Source organism: Panthera pardus, unplaced genomic scaffold, assembly GCF_024362965.1.
Source record: "Panthera pardus isolate Hobbes unplaced genomic scaffold, ASM2436296v1 HiC_scaffold_16, whole genome shotgun sequence".
Taxonomy (NCBI): domain Eukaryota; kingdom Metazoa; phylum Chordata; class Mammalia; order Carnivora; family Felidae; genus Panthera; species Panthera pardus.
Genome location: NW_026526721.1, coordinates 55485742 through 55505813, shown reverse-complemented (window position 1 = coordinate 55505813; position 20072 = coordinate 55485742). Strand labels below are relative to the sequence as shown.

Below are 20072 nucleotides of genomic sequence, written 5' to 3'. Positions count from 1 at the left end.
CTGGGTAAGTCTCATAATAATTTCTTGATAAGTGGTTTTACGATAGTCTATTAAATTGATTCATCATAATTTACATAAAATTTCTGTATTTTTGGATAGTAACATTGGTCCCAGTGTTTCACATTATTTATGGATAATATTGAGGTAAACATTTTCGTGCAGATGGATTTTTTTTTATTCTTTTGAATTGTTTTTTTAAGACAAACTCCCAGGAATGGAACTACTGAGTCAAAGTGTCTGAACTTTCATATAGTTCTTGTGAGTATTTGATATCAGGGTTTTTTTTAAATTTTTTAATGTTTATTTATTTTTGAGAGACAGAGACAGAGTGTGGTTGGAGGAGGGGCAGAGAGAGAGGAAAACACAGAATCTCAAACAGGCTCCAGGCTCTGAGCTGTCAGCACAGAGTCCGACAGGAGGCTCGAACTCGGGAACGGCAAGATCATGACCTAGGCTGAAATCGGACACTTAATCGACTGAGCCAGCCAGGCGCCCTATTTGATATTTGTCTTAAACTTTGCAATCAATACCCTTTATTGGCTTTGCACTGAGGCTCTACAGCAGTATATCCGACCTTTAGCAGGGCCCTGTTTTAAGATGACAGTAATCTCATGAAAATTTCATTAGGAGTGATATTCAAGCACGTGGGCAGTGGCATGTGCTTTGGCAACATGAGTCTAAAGACAGCCTGTTTTTACTTACATTAAAAGAGAATATGTAGACAGAAAAGTCATCTCAGAATTTCAGAATCAGATGAGGCAGAAGTTTGCATTTAATGTGTGATATATTAAATCAGAATTTGAATCTGTGAATGTGACATGTGGGGAGTGCCAGGGAATCACAGAATTCCATAACGATATACAGAAAGTAGGTTATATCTGCAGGGAAAGAATCTGCCATGTTAAACTTAGGCAAAGTGCCCTAAAAGGGTAGAAGACAACATGAAAAATAGCTTTGTAAGAAATCAAAAGGAAGTTAAGAGTTTGCAACAAAGAGGCAGGGGAAGGGCTGAGAATACTGAATATTAATGAAAAGAGTAGTGAAGTAATAACAGAAAACAAGATGTTTCTTTAGGGCCAGCCTAGACAATGTTTGTTTGTTAATTCATGTTTTATGTTGTAATTTTTGGAACTCTGGATCAAGTCCTGCATCTCAAACTCTTGCAGATTTTTCCCCACTAAGTTTTTTTTTTCCTTCCCCCTTTGAGGTAGTCAAAACAAAATCAAGTCAATTTGTTCTCTCCTTCCGACTGGTGGCTGTTAGTAACCTTTAGCCACGATCACACAGATGATTAAAATCAGAGTGATTTCCAGAGGTCCTCTATTAAATGTTTATTTATTTATTAAAAACATTTTTTTTTTACATTTTTATTTATTTTTGAGAGACAGAGAGAGAGCACAAGTGGGGGAGGGTCAGAGATAGAAGGAGACACAGAATCCGAGGCAGGCTCCAGGCTCCGAGCTGTCAGCATAGAGCCCGACGTGGGGCTTGAATTCACGAACCGTGAGATCATGACCTGAGCCAAAGTTGGACGCCTAAACGACTGAGCCACCCAGGTGCCCCTATTTATTTTGAGAGAGAGAGAGAGAGGGAGAGAGAGAGAGAGTGCTTGTGCAAGCAGGGGAGGAGCAGAGAGAGAGGGAGAGAGAGAATCCCAAGCAGGCTCCACGCCGTCAGCACAGACCCTAACACAGGGCTTGATCTTACGAACTGTGAGTTCATGACCCGAGCCAAAATCAGGAGTTGAACACGCAACTCACTGAGCCACCCAGGTGCCAGAGAACCTCTATTGACTGAATGCAGTAGGACTGACCAAATGGAAGATGGCTCTGAGATGTCCGTGCCTGTAATGCCTCACAGGTGGTTAGTGTAAACTGGAATGTGCAAGATCCATAGGGTTGGGATTCTCCTTCGGCATTCCTTATCCAGAGAGTCTATCTTTGGCAGGTATGGAATTACTCTCTAATCTAGATGTTTTAAATTTCATTCATAGGACATAGAATTCTTTATGTGGACACCAGTATGGAATTACAATTTCAGAACTGAGGTTTTGAAATTTCATATAAGATATGCCACCAAGAAATGCTGGATCCAGGTGTTAGTTTTCTTTACTCTCTCCCGTGTCTCATTCTTCCACCTGGTGGTCCAGCACCTGGTCCAGGAACAGTAATCTTTGGGGCAGAGGTTGGGGTGAGCCTCCAGTGGTACATAAATATGAGTTTCTTGAAAACCTCTCAAAAATGCATAGATACCTAAATCAGTGTAACAGTGCTTTCTCATTCTCTACCCCTGCCCCTCCAATCTCTCTTCTACTATAGAAATAACTCTGCAACTTGGGCTTATTGAAGTGTGTCATCTAGACTTTTCGGTTCTTGTCAGTTTATATTGAAGTCATACTTTTTTCTTCTTAGCTTTTTCTTCTGAAATAATTTAGACTTTTCAACAGGGTTGCAAAGATATTACAAAGAATTGTAGTATACCTTTCCCTCAGATTCCCTAGATGTTGATAATCCACCATACTTGCTTTACCATTCATCCTGCCCCTCTTCTTTTTACACGCAGTAGGGACCCATGCATTCCTTTTAAGGGTAATAATCTATCACTATTAGTATTAATGTTGTGGCTAAAGTTGTCCTAGACTTGGCTAGTGGGAGCCTATTGAGGCTGACTCTTATGTTCTTTTGATGTATCACCATCAGTGTTGAATATTTTTGTACTTTTTGGCATCATAAGATATTCTAGGCTCATAATATACTTCTGCTGCTGTAGTAATGCTACAATAAGCCATTTTTCCAAGGAATCCTTTTTTTCTTTTATTGGATACTCCTATACCTCACTTTTAAGCACCTTTTAAAAAAGTGACTGTAAAGTAATAAATAACTGTACATTGGTATAAAACAATATTTGCATGATATTATAGATTGGTATACATCATACTCAGATTGACGTCACTTTTTCACTATTTTAACTAATGCTAATCTTTATACTTATATTTTTGGGCACTTGCATGAATATTTCTTTAGTATTGATTCTCAGAGATAATATTGCCAGATTAAGTGGTAGTAATTTTAAATTTAAATAGATAGTGGTAAATTGCTGTGCAAAAAGCTTAAACTATCTATGCACCCAGCCAATGATCTGAATTTTGTCAATGGCCCCATTTTCATCAAGATTTGATATAAACTAACTTTTAAAATTTTGCCAGGTAGATTAAATATTTCTCTGAACTTTGTTTTCTCCTGATTATTGACAGTATGGGGTATATTTTCATGTTTTTTGGATGCTTACTTTGCTTCCATAATTTGCTTGTATCTTTTGTTTATATTTGTATATTTCTATTATGTAGTTTTAATGGTTTTTAGGAACTTTTATTTAGTTATTATTACTTTGGATGTTAAATATGAGGAACATTTTTTCTTCAATCTGGCACTTGTCTTTTTTTTAATTAAAATTTGTATTTAGGTAATTGTAGACTCATAAGCAGTTATAAGAAATAATATAGAGAAAGCCTGTGTGCCCTTAACTCAGCTTCCCCTATGCTGGCATTTTGCTAAACTGTAGAACAATATCACAACCAGGATGCTGACACTGATGTAATCCATCTGGTGCAAATCTCCAGTGTATCAGTACAAGGTTCCTTCCAATTGCCTTTTATAACCACACACAGGGGCGCCTGGGTGGCTCAGTCGGTTGGGCGCCCGACTTCGGCTCAGGTCACGATCTTGTGGTCCGTGAGTTCGAGCCCCGCGTCGGGCTCTGGGCTGATGGCTCAGAACCTGGAGCCTGCTTCCGATTCTGTGTCTTCCTCTCTCTCTGCCCCTCCCCCATTCATGCTCTGTCTCTCTCTGTCTCAAAAATAAATAAAACGTTAAAAAAAAAAATTCAGTTTATAACCACACACAAATCCTTCTCTCTCCCCACTTGACTTTTAACATTGTTAGTACTGTCCTTTGTCTTAGAGAAATTTTTGATATTTTGGGGTCAAATCTGTCAGTATTTTTCTTTATGAGTTTCTTTTGCATTTCTAACCTCAGATAGGTTTTCCTTAACCAAATATATCTTCTTATCATTTTAAGAATACTTATGGTTTATTTCTATAGCTTTTGAATCTATCTGGAATTTGTTTTTGCACATGATGTGAAGTGTGTGTGCAGAGGGGAGGATGGATTAATATTTTCTAATGTATGTAGCATTTTTAAAATCATTCAGCCTTTCCTACTTACTTGAAATGCATCAGGAATATAAACTAAATTCTCATCATTTATGGATCTCTTTCTAGATGACCTGTTTCTTTTCATATATTTTTTCTGTTCTTGCTTCATTAGGACTTTTTAATTGCTATAGCCTTTATAATGTGTTTTGATATTTGGTAGGGCAAGTACTCTTTCACTGTCCTTTTTGAAAGTGTTATGATTGTTCTTGCACATGTTCTCCTCCATATGAATTTCAAAGTCAGCTTTTCAAGTTTTATTATAAAAAATTCTCTTGGGACTTTGATTAGTAGTCTATTGAATTTATAGCTTGACGGAGGGAGAACTGACATATTTATGTTTTGGTTCTTATTTCAGTCTTCTTTTATATAGTTGAGTGTAATTTTACATCATCATATATGCCACAGTAGTTAAGAATTTTGGTGGTTAGATTGTATGATTGTAGTTATATTTTTTAAGTTTTTGAGGAACCACCATGCTGTTTTCCAGAGTGGCTGCACCAGTTTGCATTCCCACCAGCAGTGGAAAGTGTTCCCCCTTTTCCACATCCTTCCCAATATTTGTTGTTTCCTGAGTTGTTCATTTTAGCCATTCTGACAGGTGTGAGGTGGTATCTCATTGTGGTTTTGATTTGTATTTCCCTGATGATGCGCGATGTTGAACATCTTTTTGTGTGTCTGTTAGCCATCTGAATTACTTCTTTGGAAAAATGTCTGTTCATGTTTTCTGGCCATTTATTCACTGGATTATTTGTTTTTTGGGTGTTGAGTTTGATAAATTCCTTATAGTATGATTTTGCTTATTAACCCTTTATCTGATCTGTCATTTTCAAATATCTTCCTCCATTCCGTTGGTCGCTTTTTAGTTTTGTTGATTGTTTCTTTCACTGTGCAGAAGCTTTTTAATCTTGATGAGGTCCCAATAGTTCTTTTTTTTTTTTGTCTTAACGGAATTCTTTTATCTTTGATCATTAAGTGTGATATTTGTTCTAGTTATTTTTCCTTTTCATCAGTGCCTTTTGTCAAGCTTAGTAAGTCATTTTATTTCTAGTTTATTGAGTGATTTTTATTTATTTTTCACATTAGAAAATTGGTGTTAAGTTTCAGTGAACGGTTTTTTGACATCTGTTGAGATGATTTAGTTTTGTTTTTCTCTTCTAATCTGTTAAAGTAGTATACTGTGAAAGTTTGTGATATTCAACTATCATTCTTCCATTCCTACAATAAACCCAGCTAGTTTATGATGTCTGTGGTCTTATCACTGTGTGTTTTTATTTCTACTTTTATTACTTTTGAATTGTGCTATAACTGTTAATCTATTCAGATTTTTAAGTTCTTGGATCAAATTTGTCATTTATAATGTCTTATAAAAACATTCATTTTATTTGGATTTTCAGATTTGTTGATAAGGAATTTTACATAAAATATTCCTATAAAACTTCTGTTTCCCCCAACCTTGTAGCTGTGTCCACTTTTACTGCTTTTATTGCATGGTATGTCATCTCTTTTTCTTGGCCAGAGGGGCTTAGTTGTTTCAACTGTCTTTAAAAATAAAATAATTTCAGATTCTGATTTATTTTGTATTTCTCTATTTTCTCCTACTTTCTGTAACGTTGTTTTATTTTATTTGTCCTGCTTCCTTGAGGTGTACCTTTTATTTGTTTACTTTCAATCTCATTTTCTAATCTAAACAACTAAGGCTTTTATGCATCCTCCCAGCACCACCCCTGCATCGTGGCTCTATTCTACAGGTTTCAAAAGTAGAACTCTCATTATTGCTTATTTCTAAATAGTTTACAGATTCCATTTTGATTTCCTCTTTAGCTCAGGAATTACTTTCAAAAAGTATTTTAAAAATCTACAAGTACCTAAATTTTGTGTGTGTGTGTGGGGGGGGTGAAATATCCTTTTAATACTGTTGTAATTTTATTATACAGTGATCGGAGAACGTAGTTTGCATCATATCGGCTCTTTGAAATTTGTTGAGATTTCTTGTGGCCTAATAATGTTTTAAACATTGGAAAAATTGTAACTCTCTGAAAAAGATTTTGTAACATCAAGCTTTTATTTTTTTTATTTTTTTATTTTTTTAAATTTTTTTTTTTTGACATTTATTTATTTTTGACACAGAGAGAGACAGAGCATGAACAGGGGAGGGTCAGAGAGAGAGGGAGACACAGAATCTGAAACAGGCTCCAGGCTCTGAGCTGTCAGCACAGAGCCCGACGCGGGGCTTGAACTCACGGACCGTGAGATCATGACCTGAGCCGAAGTCGGACGCTTAACCGACCAAGCCACCCAGGCGCCCCATCAAGCTTTTAATTAAATTATTTAAATCTTCCATTCTGCCTCACCCCCTCCTCGCCCCCCAGCTTGATCCCCCAATTTCTGAGAGCAGTATGAATCTTACAGTGCCTATGGTTTTGTCTATGTTTCTTGTATTTCTTCTAATTTTTGCTATATATGTTTCTGAGTCATTAGATTTATGACATACACACATTTTGTTTAAGTGAACCTTTATTAATGTAAAATATCCCTCTGTGTTCCAGTGATACTTTCTAATAACTTTGTTTCTGTTTTTGTCTAACATTAACCTATGTTTGCTTTGTTTGGTTAACTTTTCTTACCACATAGTTTTTCACTGCTTTATTCTCAGCAGTGTTATTTAATTTTCAATTTGTCTCTTATAAATGGCATGTAACTAGATTTGTTAGCATTCACTCTGAGTGCTTCTATCTTTTAATAGGAAATTTATCTAGTTTACACTTATTAGGACATCTGCTGTAGCTGGACTTACTCTGCCTTCTCATTTTATGTTTTATATTTACTTCTTTGGTTGTCATTTGTTTGTGGTTAGGTTTGTTTGTTTAATTTGTTGCCATTTGCTGGTGCTTGGGTTTAATTTTGTTCTGCCTTATTTTTTTTTCCCCCTTTGTGAGATTGGTTGAGTTGTTATTTTTTTGTCAAGAAGGAAGATTCATGTTTTCCCATTCAGATAGTCTGAAAATTATTTGTTCCATGCTATTCTTTCAGAGTGGACTGCCTTTATATTTTAAATAAATATATCAAACTTAGTTTTCTTATCAAAGTGTAGAGTTAAAAGTGTTATCTATCTTAACTCACAAGTAAGTCAAGGCTTTGGTATGCTTTATTTCTCTTCCTTACCAGTTCCACCTTTTTCTGATTATTTTATTTGGATTTATTTATAAAATTTTATAATATTATGTCACACCCTGCATAAATAATCATTTAGACTAAATTATAGGATTTATTATTTCTCTTTGCTTACCACACCATCTTCCATCCTGAATCTTTTTTTTTTTTTAATTTTTTTTTTTCAACGTTTTTTTATTTATTTTTGGGACAGAGAGAGACAGAGCATGAACGGGGGAGGGTCAGAGAGAGAGGGAGACACAGAATCGGAAACAGGCTCCAGGCTCCGAGCCATCAGCCCAGAGCCCGACACGGGGCTCGAACTCACGGACCGCAAGATCGTGACCTGGCTGAAGTCGGACGCTTAACCGACTGTGCCACCCAGGCGCCCCTAAAATTTTATAATATTATGTCACACCCTGCATAAATAATCATTTAGACTAAATTATAGGATTTATTATTTCTCTTTGTTTACCACACCATCTTCCATCCTGAATCTTTTTAATTTACTCATTAGTTCATTTGCTGGATTATTATTGCTCAAATAATTGCTCAAATAATTATTTCAAAGTCCATTGGATGTAAACTTTTGGAAGCTTTGTATCCTTAAAGGTATCTTTATTTTTCTTTTCTTCCTCAATGTTTGTCTTGCTCAAATAATTATTTCAAAGTCCATTGGATGTAAACTTTTGGAAGCTTTGTATCCTTAAAGGTATCTTTATTTTTCTTTTCTTCCTCAATGTTTGTCTAAATGAATAAAGAAACATTTATTCAAAAGTAGTTTTCCTCAGAAATTATTGCTTATTCGATGTCTTGAATCCATGTTGTTTATGAGAAGCCTAATGCAGATGTGATTACTGAATTTTTATAAATTGCTCATTTTCCCCACCTTGAATAGCTTTTAGGAATTCTTGTAACTTTAAATAAAATTCCACAATGTGTCTAGCTATGGGTTTTGACTTTTTAAAATTCTTCCTACTCAGGACTCTTGTACTGAGAATTCTTCGATGACATTTCTAACTTGCTTATTGTTGGTTCTGCCTTCAAGTAGATTCAGACCCAACCATTTATTACCTCCTCTACTGCTGTGATCCTGGTCAAAGCCATCATTGTGTTTCGCCATAGTTGTTATGGAGGGTTTCCCACAAAGCCACAGGTCTCTCTTGGTTCAGTAAAAACTGTGCCACCCTAGCTGTTCTGTAGCAGCCAGAGCAGTCTTTTAAAAACTCTCTGTGTAAAATTCCCCAATGACTTCCCATTACACTCAGAGGAAAAGCGAAGGTCTTTATAATGTTCTGCAGCATCCTGCATGATAAAGTCCTCTGTTACTCTCTAACCTCCTTTCCTCTCCCATCTTCTCTAGGTACACAGGCGTCCTTACTGTTCTTCCTTGGGCTTCCTTAGATTCATTTTACATTCCCTCATTCAGTAGATATTTATTGAGTGTCAGGACCTGTTTTAGAAGCTGGGTATATATCAAGGGAAAAAACTACAAATATCTTTGCCCCAAATGGTTTGAATTCTGTTGAGAGAGCTTTCATTCTAGTGATAAGTTATCTATGGTCTCTGAAATTTAGTCTTGTCATGTATAGAATGGTGCTACATGGAACATGATCTGCTTAATATGAATGCTGTAGAAATAGAATAGTCACAGTACCTAGCACACAGAGGTTCTGAGTACATCTTAGTTCCCTCCATTCTGCTTTTCCCTACAATACTTCTTTCTAGCACCTACTATTGTAATGCCGTGGAAACTAACCTAGGGTCTGATAGATAGCTAGCACTGAACTGAATGCCAATGTCTAGGTAATTTTCTCAGAATACATAGATACTTTTATTGGAAGGTACCAGCACTCTTCTTAGTGGGTTCCACTGTCCTCCATCCTTGAAGATCGTTGCGGACCTTTATTAGGGAAAGAGGGAGTTTTAGTTTTAGGAAATTTTGTAGAGTGCTTTTGTTGAAATCTCTTTCGGGTTCCAAATTGTGAAGACTTGGTCACTCCTGTAACTCATGTAAGCATTGTACCTGTTCTGTTATGCATGTGATTTCCCTGGGCCATGTTGCTTTTGTGACTTGTCTTCTTAGCATTATAAATATGTTACATATTCAACTTTAAGAGAACTTGCAAGAAAGGACAGATTCTAGTTAAAAAAAAAAGCATGTTGTAGAATTGGCTGTCATCATAGTGTCCTGTCATACCCCTGGAATCAATCATGGCTTAGGATCTCAGGCAGTTAGGAGAACCTATATGACAAAACAGCTCTGAGAGTGATGATATAATATGGAATAATGGAGTTGAAATTTTGTGCTAAGTAATATTTTGAAATTAGATGCCACGTTGCCAGTGTCTTCCTAAATTGACAGTCATTGGGCAGCATTTCATAATGTCTATAGTTTATGTCTTAACTGAGCTGGCTGCGAACACATCAAAAGTTACAGCTTCACATTGTAATGTATTGCTTGCCATACTGTGGTTATGACAGAAACATTTTCATTACATTGTATCACTTATAACTTTTATTTTAAATTACCTCTTTCAGTTGACATTTCTCTTAGGTATAATCTACCCTAAGATTAAATTTGGCTAGCCCCTTCATAGTTCAGAATTTAAGCTAGTTAAAAATCTTTATGCACTTCTTTGTATTCAAGATAATATAGACCTTGTTAATTTCAACTTTAGGAACTCCTCGGAGATTTTAGCAATAAATTTAGAAAACAGTTTTTGTTATAATATGCAGTATTTTCATGAATAAAAATATGGCACTTCTGAGATATTCCAAAAGGGATCTAATTTAGTCTAGAGTCATTTTTCTCAACTGTGGACCTTACAAGGGCAGTTCAGTGGGAGTCTGTTGGTGCATAGCCGATGTGAATAAATGTAGAGGGTGTCCTGTGAGAGAGTGTTCTGCTCTTCTCTTTCAAGCAACCTTTCTTACATACTACCCTGTCCATTAGGTCTACCATGCAGAGGTTCTCAAAACTTGCAGGGTTAAAGAAATCACCTGGGTAGCTTTAAAAAATTTATATTCTGAGACTCCAGCCACAGAGAATCTGTATTGGTAGATAAGGAGATATGATGCTGACCATGGGACCCCTATTTCTGGCCCTTCTCCTGTCCTTAACAGTTTGGTGACTACACCAATCCACCCATGATATGTTGTGTACAGAACAACACTTAAAGCAGAACAATGTAGGTAGATTGGGAGAAGAAAGAGGCCACACCGAGGCCAGCTGGAGGCTGAATTAGAGACTTTTTAAGAATGCCAAACACTGAGCAGGGGGCAAACACATAGACTACTCCATCTGCTGTTATATTCCACAGACTTTGAAGCCAGTTACTGCCTTAAAACACTGTCTTCTTTCCGCATAGCTGTCATGTGGCACTGTGTGTGTGTGTGTGTGTGTGTGTGTGTGTGTGTGTGTGTGTGTATTGGGGAGCATTCTCTCTTCCTTTCTCTAGTTTATTATAGCCAGTTAAATAGAAATGAGAGAGAAAGAGAGATACAAAGATAGAGATATGGGCACTTCTGCCAGAGTTTCAGATGGAAAAGAAAGACATTTAGGAGTACACAAGAGAAGAGCACTTCTTGGAAAAAATATGTGAAGTAGTTCCTGATGGGGGGAGAATAACACTGTTTTTTTTCTTAGATCTTTTGAAGATAACTTTATTACTTAGTACATTTGGATTTCAGTTTCCCAATGGCCTTATTTATAAAGATTGAGAGCATCGTCATTGAAGATGATCAGTCATTAAAGAGTCTTTCTTGTAAAGGGAACCCCGTTGTTCATTCTACATTAAGCCAACAAAGTCCTGAATAATTATTATTCATTCAACAAATATTAATGGGTGAGGGTACTACCTTCATGGGGTTTGTAGCCTGATGGGGATGCAGATAAAGATAGAGACACTACTAAGTGGGAAGTGCTGTGATGGGGAGGCACAGAAGAAGGAGGGGAGCCCCAGAAGTACACGATTCACCCAATCTGGGGGAGTGAGGGAAAGCTTCAAGAGGCCGTGAGATCTCAAGTTTCATCCTGAAGGGGGAAAAGGAGCTAACCAAAAATTGCCAAGGAATTGAATGTGCTAAGGCATAGGGATAAGAAAGCATGACCCATATCTAGAGAACCAAGAGCGTTCCTAAATGCCTAGACTAAAGCTGGCAAGAGATGGGGCTGGAGAGTTTAGTGGTCATCAGATCATGAAGGACCTCATACCGCATATAAAGTTCACAAGTTATACTGAGTAGCCCATTTCATATGTAGATTTTATATTTAGCCTTCTTCATCTTCTTTCTATCACAGACATCACAATAGCATAAGAAGTATTGCCATTCTGTTTGTTACAAATAAATAGGAACTTTCCAAAGTGGCATGTATGTAGAAAAGGGTTAACATAGAAGTCTTTGTCCTTAGAAAGTCTAGCTGTCAAGGTTGGGCCTTGGGAACTTGGCTGGTAAAGTTCTGGGAACTTGGCTGGTAAAGGCCCCTACACTGATAGAAAACTTTTCCTAACATTTAAGGTTGGTTTACTATATCTAGTCTATGCAAATAATATGGTAATGCTGGAATTTTGATACATGCTGGCAGAGGGTACTTATGTGACCACCCCCCATAAAACCCTTCAGTGCTGTCTCTGATGGCTTCCTTAGGCAGAAACATCACACATGTGTTGCTGCATTTTCATAGGTGGGGGAAGAATGCCCTCTGTTTGACCCTGAGAGGGAGAAAACACAAGAAAGCTGCAGTTGGATTCCTCCGCACCCCACCTATCTTTCCCCATTATGATCCGCTGTATACCCTTACTGCATCACTGTGATAAAACTTAGCCATAAGTGCAATTCTGTGCTAAGTCCCATGAGTGATTCTAGTGAATTTCCTAACAGAAAGGAGGTCTTAAGCATCACCAACACACCTGCTATGACTATTTACTTATAGATATTGATTGGATGAGTACAAAAAGTGAGTTATAAAATGCTGGAAGTACTAGTTTCCTTATTTTGTTTTTGTGTGCGTGTGTATGTGTGTGCATATATATGTATATATATGTGTGTGTATGTGTGTGTATATATATATATATATATATATATATGTATATATATTAGACCCATATATACCCATATATATTGTATATCTATATTTTTTAGAAATTCTTTTTTTTTTTTAACATTTCTTTATTTTTGAGTGAGACAGAGACAGAGTGTAAGTGGGGGAGGGGCAGAGAGAAAAGGAGACAGAATCTGGAGCAGGCTCCAGGCTCTGAGCAGGCTGTCAGCACAGAGCCCGATGCGGGGCTTGAACTCACAAACTGCAAGATCATGACCTGAGCCGAAGTTGGATGCTCAACCAACTGAGCCACCTGGGTGCCCCTGTATGTATGTGTGTGTGTATATATATATATATATATATATATATATATTTTTTTTTTTTTTTTTTTTTAAACCCAAATTTGTCTAACCCAGTTTGATCTTTCATCATTATTTCTCAAATTATCAAACTTGGCTTTAAATTACTTCTGACTTTTACTTTCAAACGACAGAGATGTGTTAGCTTTTAGGAGAGTCAAAGAAAGCTACTGGCTTAAAGGGCAATTTTTATTTTATTTTTTTATTAAAAAACATTTTTTTAATGTTTATTTTTTGAGGGAGAGAGACAGAGCACGAGCGGGGGAGGGGCAGAGACAGAGAGGGAGATGCAGAATCCAAAACAGGCTCCAAGCTCCAGGCTCCGCGCTGTCAGCACAGAGCCCGATGCGAGGCTCGAACTCAGGAACGGTGAGATCATGGTCTGAGCCAAAGTCGGACACTCAACCAACTGAGCCACCCAGGTGCCCCAAGGGCAATTTTTAATCAACAGATCCAGAAAGGATTTGAATAAATAGCAGAAGTCCTTGGAAGATTTATAGTGTCTCCAGGTGACTTTTTTTTTCCTTTTTCTTTTAACAGGTGAGGATTTACTTGATTGTGCAGCATCTGATTATTGTGCTACACCATAATGCAGACAACCTCCCTGGTCGTATTAAAGATGCATTAGTATTTATGGAGTAATAGCCATGGACTAGGTACTTTTTATATAATTTATATTGGGAAATTTTACTCAAGTCTTACTTGAAAAGAATTTCCTTTTAAACAAAAGAAATCCTAAAAGAACTTATAACCAACCAGAAAATCCTTGGCTTTCTTTCGGGCTTCATGTTCATTTTGGTAAATTCCTTGGAGCTCTCTCCTTTCTTACTGAGTAACTGGCAGTGGTCTGTGACTCTGTTGAGCACTTCCCCTCAGACAGGATTTATGTTTCCTTTCCATCATCTTTGTCTCCCTCTAGGCATGATGGGCATAGGGCTCCCTGCTTTCTACTTGACCTAGTAGCCTTTTCTGGGACCCAGTAGGTAAAGAATGCTGCTTCCTAAGCATAGCTGGGTTTGTTTTTGATCTTTATTTCTTGTCTAATTGGAGAAGATTTACAGTTCATAAATGGACTTTAATATAGAAGGTCCCTGGAGTTAGGATACAGCAACAGAGTGATTTCCCAGCAACGTGCAGTTTTACAAGGTTAGCTTTCTTCGTAAGCCTGTTTACATTGTGTCTGCTCCCATTTTACTGCCTTTCCGTCCTTTATTTTTCTTTCTCCTCTCTCACTTACCACATCAGACTTCTCCCCTCAGCTGGCCATAAATACTTAATGCTTACTGCATTTGCAGAATGAAGTTTTATATTTCTTGTTTATAATTTTCAATGCAAATGAAGCATTTTTATTGTTTTTCTCCATTTATATTAACTTCATGGAAACGTTTCGTATTCCTGTGGGCCCAGATTCTTTTTGTTACATTTGAGCAGGGGGATTGTTTTGTTTGTTTGACTTGGTTTTGTCCTTCCGATCCAACAGCTTTAATGGAAAGTGTATTTTCTATTGCTGGTGTAAGTCTACTTAGAATCAGTTGCCAACAAAAAACTGGTTCTAATCGAAGGATAGGTTATTTATGTAGCCCTTTATATTTAGAGGCCTGCCTAATGAGGTTATGTGAGTGTTGCAAGATTCGCTGGAGTGTGTTGTCATTAGGTTTAGAGGAAAAGTCCCTGAAGCTGCTGGTGGTAACCGTCATAACCTGTTAGTCTGATTTTTTTTCTTCTGAAAGTCGTGGCATTTTTGCATCCTTTATAGTGTGGTCTTTGGTATTTTCTATTCTAGTTTTCCAGAGAGATGGTCATTCAGAGCCTACACATCTGTTCTGTATTTTGAACCTTGGATGAGAATATTCATTCAGGCCAAAAGAGTTCAGACAAAACACCTATGTTATTGCCTCTACAGACCCAGGTAACTCACCCTCTTTAAATTATCTTCATAGTTTTTATTTTCTAAAATCAATAGGCTCCTCCCCCAAATTGTTTAAGTGATTTGATAGTAAGAATTTTATAATTTGATAGTAAGATTTTACAATTTGATGGTAAGATTTTTACTATGGTAAATAAAATTCAGACTGCTTCTGAAAGGTTTACTGAGCAGTAATCACGTGTAACAAATATTTGGCCATAATAGCCACAAATTTCAGGGAACCCTCTTAAGTTAGATAACCACTCCAAGTAGGAATTTGTTTTTGACTTATTGAATCTTAGGTGCTTTGATTGTGATCGGTTCCATTATAAAAATCACAGTTCACTTATATTTCTGTTTACACAATTTGAACTATGAAATCATACACATATGTGTACGTATATTTTATGTATGGAATGAACACATTTATAAACACTGTGTGGTTCAGTTATATTTTAGTTGTTTTTTACATTTTAGCATGAACTTTTTTTATTATACCACAATAAGTCTTGTTAATGTGAATAAGCATACATAGTTATAAATTTTTCTTAATGATAAAAACTTTTAAGATCTACTCTCTTAGCAACTTTCAACTATGCATTACAGTATTGTTAACTATGTGGTACATTGCATCACCATGACTTAGTTATTTTGTGACCAGAAGTCTGTACCAGCATAAACTTTTTTGAAGCTGATATTTGCATATTTTAAATTTATCTTACCCAACTGTATATGCAGTCAAAAGAGTGTATGTGTGTGTGTTGTTTCTGGGTGGTCATTCATTTACTCACCAAACATTTATCAGAGTCTCCTGTGAGTCCTGAGATTGTGTTAGGTACAAAATATAGAAAGATAAGATTAGTTCTGATTTTGAGGAGCTTAATATCTACTGGGAGAAACGTTTAATGTTTGAACACTGTCTCTCTATATATATGCCTTTTTATATGCATTTTTTTTTTTTTTAATTTTCACAGTGACCCTGTGGGTCATGTTTAATTATCACCATTTCAGAGATAAGGAAATGTCACAACTGAACAAGAGCTCAAATATTCTGGCTCCAAAGTCTTTACCAATTCAAATTCTGTGCTCTTTTCCCCTACACTACACTAACTCTTTATAGTAGACCTACATTTGTTATGTTGTCTTATTTTCATGGAAAAGCAGTGGCTGTCCTGGGGCCTTGCAGTCACTCATATCAATATGCCCTAAGTCTAGTTACCATCTGTCACCATACAAACTTATCACAATGACCATATTCCTTGTGGTATACACTACATGTTCATGACTTATTTATTTTATAACTGGAAGTTTGTACCTCTTAATAGCTTCACCTGTTTTGCCTGCCCCAGCCTGTCCCCTCTCTGGTAATCAATGTTTTGTTTCCTGTATCAGTGAGTCTGTTTCTGTTTTGTTCTGTTTGTTCATTTGTGTTTTTAGATTTCACATGTAAGTGAAATTTTATGGCATTTGTCTTTCTTTGTCTGACTTATTTCATAAAAGCATAATACCCTATAGGTCCATCCATGATTTTACAAATGTCAAGATTTCATTCATTTTTATGACTAATATTCCATTTGTGTGTGTGTGTGTGTGTGTGTGTGTGTGTCCATGCACGCATGCATGCAGGTTGCTTCCATATTGTGGCTATATTGTAGTAAATATTGCTACAATGAACACAGAATTGCATACATCTCTTTGAATTGGTGTTTTTGTTATCTTTGGATAAATACCCAGAAGTGGAATTTCTGGGCTGTATGGTAGTTCTTCTTTTAATTTTTTGAGGAACCCCCATACCATTTTCCACAGTGGCTGTACCAGTTTACATTCCCACCAATAGTGTACAAGGATTCCTTTTTCTCCACATCTTTGCCAACACTTGTTATTTTTTGTCTTTTTGATGATAGCCAGTCTGACAGGTGTGAGGTGATATCTCATTGTGGGTGTTATTTTTGCATTTCACTAATGAATAGTGATATTGAGCATCTTTTCATGTGTTTCTTGGTCATCTGTATGTCTTCTTTGGAAAATTGTCTGTGGAAGTCCTTCACACATTTTTTTTAAATTAGGTTGTTTGGGTTTTTTGTCACTAAGTTGTGTAAGTTCTTTGTGTTTTTGATATTACCTCCTTATTGATTGTTTGATTTGCAGATAGATTCTCCCATTCAGTAGGTGGCGTTTTCTTTTTTGGTGGTGTCTTTGTCTGTTTTTGGTATCAGAGTAATGCTGGCCTCACAAAATGGGTTTGGAAGCATTCCTTCCTTTCTAATTTTTTGGAATAATTTGAGAAGGATAAGTACTAACTGAATGTTTGTTAGAATTCACCCATGAAGCCATCTGGTCTTGGACTTCTGCTTTGTAGAGTTTTGAAATTATTGATTTAATTTCATTACTTGTAATCTCACATTTTCTCTTCTTCATGATTCAGTCTGGAAGCTTGTGGGTTTCTAGGAATTTAATTTTCCCAGGTTTTCCATTTTACTGGCATATAATTATTTGTTGTAGTCTCTTCTAATTCTTATGTATTTCTGTGATGTCAATTATAACTTTCCAATTTTCATTTCTGATTTTATGTATTTGGGCCCTCTCTCTTTTTTTGATGTCTGGCTAGAGGTTTATTGATTTTGTTTATCTTTTTTTTTTTTTTTTTAGTGTTTTAATTTTTTTATTTTTTATTTTTTTATTTTTGAAACAGAGAGAGACAGATCATGAGCAGGGGAGAGGCAAAGAGAAAGGGAGACACAGATGCAGGCTCCAGGCTCTGAGCTGTCAGCACAGAGCCTGACGCAGGGCTCGAACTCATGGGCTGTGAGATCATGACCTGAGCCAAAGTCGGACGCTTAACTGACTGAGCCACCCAGGTGCCCCTTGTTTATCTTTTCAAAGAAACTTTCCAGTTTAATCTTTTCTATTTAAAATCTCCATTTCAATCATTTCCTCTCTGATCTTCATTATTTCCTTCCTTCTACTAACTTAGGTTTCATTTGTTCTTCATTTTCTAGTTACTTTAGATATATAGTTGGATTATCTATTTGTGATACTTTTCTTTCTAGAGGTAGGCCTGTATTGCTGTGAAATTCCCTCTTAGATCTGCTTATGCTGCATTCCATAGATTTTGTTAAGTTGTCTTTTCATTTTTATTTGTCCTAAGGTATTTTAAAATTTCATCTTTGAGGGGCACCTGGGTGGCTCAGTTGGTTAAGCATCCAACTTCAGCTCAGGTCATGATCTCATGGTTTGTGGGCTCAAGCCCCTCACTGGGCTCTGTGCAGATAGCTCAGAGCCTGGAGCCTACTTCGGATTCTATGTCTCCCTCTCTCTCTGCCCCTCCCCTGCTCACATTCTGTCTCTGTCTCTGTCTCTCTCTCCCTCTCTAAAAAATAAATAAACCTTAAAAAAGTTGTCTTTGATATTTTTCTTCATTGACCCATGTTGTTTAGTCTCCATTTGTTTGTGTTTTTCTAGCTTTCTTTTTGTAATTAATTTCTGGTTGTATACCCTTGTGATCATAAAAGATGCTTGATATAATTTCAGTCTTCTTGAATTTATTGACACCTGTTTTGTGGCCTAACATGTGATGGAGAATGTTCTACGTGCAGTTGAAAAGAATGTGTATTCTCCTGTTTGGGGATGAAATGTTACATGTATATTAAGTCTATCTAATATATCATTTAAGGCCAGTGTTTACTTACTGATTTTCTGTATGAATGATCTATCCATTGATGTAAGTAGGGTATTAAAGGCTTCTACTATTATTGTATTACTGTCTATTTCTCCTTTTATCTATTAATATTTGCTTTTATGTATTTAGGTACAGGTATGTTGGCTGCATAAATATTTATGAATTTATATCCTCTTGTTGGATTGATCCCTTTATTATAATGTAATGCCTTTTCTTGTCTTGTGTTACAGTCTTTGTTTCAAAATTTATTTTTCTGACATGAGTACTGCTAGTCCAGCTTTCTTTTTGTTTCCATTTGCATGGTATATCTTTTACCATCCCTTCACTCAGTCTGTTTCTGTCTTTTGGTCTTAAGTGAGTCTTTTGTAGGCAGCATTTAGATGGTTTCTTGTTTGTTGTTTTGTTTCTTTTTTTATCTATTCAGTTACCCTGTGTCTTTTGGTTGGAGCATTTAGTCTATTTGCATTTAAAGTGATTGTTAATAGGCATGTACTTATTGTCATTTTATTGTTTTCTGTTTTTTGTTTTTTTTTTTTAATTTGAAGTCAAGTTAACATAGAGTATAGTATTGGTTTCAGGAGTACAATTCGCAATTCATCATTCATATTCATACATATAACACCCAGTGCTCATCCCAACAAGTGCCCTTCTTAATGCTCATTCCCTTACCCATCTCCCCTCCAACAGCCCTCAGTTTTCTGTAGTTAAGAGTCTCTTATGGTTTGCCTGCCTCTGTTTTTATCATATTTTTCCCTCCCTTTCCCTCTGTTTATCTGTTTTGTCTCTTAAATTCTACATATGAGTGAAATCACATGATACTTGTCTTTCTCTGCCTGATTTATTTTGCTTAGCATAATGCACTCTAGTTTCATCCACATTGTTGCAAATGGCAAGATTTCATTCTATTTGATTGCCAAGTAATATTCCATTGTATGTATATATACCACATCTTCTTTATCTACTCATCAGTTGATGGACATTCGGGCTCTTTCCTTAATGTGGCTATTGTTGATAGTGCTGCTATAAACAGGGGTGCATGTGCCCCTTCAAATCAGCATTTTTGTGTCCTTTGGGTAAGTATCAAGTAGTGCAATTGCTGAGTTGTAGGATAGTTCTATTTTTAATTTTTTGAGGAACCTCCATTCTGTTTTCCAGACTGGCTGCACCAGTTTGCATTCCCACCAGCAGTGGAAAGTGTTCCCCCTTTTCCACATCCTTCCCAATATTTGTTGTTTCCTGAGTTGTTAATTTTAGCCATTCTGACAGGTGTGAGGTGGTATCTCATTGTAGTTATGATTTGTATTTCCCTGATGATGAGTGATATTGAGTATCTTTTCATGTGTCTGTTAGCCTTCTGGATGCCGTCTTTGGAAAAATGTCTGTTCATATCCTCTGCTCATTTCTTCACTGGATTGTTTATTTTTTGGATGTTGAGTTTGGTAAGTTCTTTATAAATTTTGGATACTAACCTTTTATCCAGTATGTCATTTGTAAATATCTTCTCCCATTCCGTCAGTTGCCTTTTAGTTTTGTTGATTGTTTCCTTCACTGTGCAGAAGCTTTTTACCTTGATGAGGTCCCAATAGTTCATTTTTGCTTTTGTTTCCTTTGTGTCTGGAGACATCTCTAGTAAGAAGTTGCTGCAGTTCTGGTGGCTTTTGTAATTCTTCTCTGTTTTTTCCTTCTTCTCTCACTCTTTTCCCCTATGGTTTGATGGTTTT

The 20072-nt window shown here is 36.5% G+C and overlaps 1 protein-coding gene across 1 annotated transcript in view; it reads left to right on the top strand.

The window, feature by feature from the left end:
- MORC1 (MORC family CW-type zinc finger 1) overlaps positions 1-20072 on the top strand; it is a 162134-nt gene that overhangs the window by 27601 nt on the left and 114461 nt on the right. Inside the window, exon 9 of the mRNA XM_053903323.1 lies at positions 14550-14675. Within this exon, the coding sequence (XP_053759298.1) occupies positions 14550-14675 (126 nt within the window). The remainder of the gene's footprint in view (positions 1-14549; positions 14676-20072) is intronic.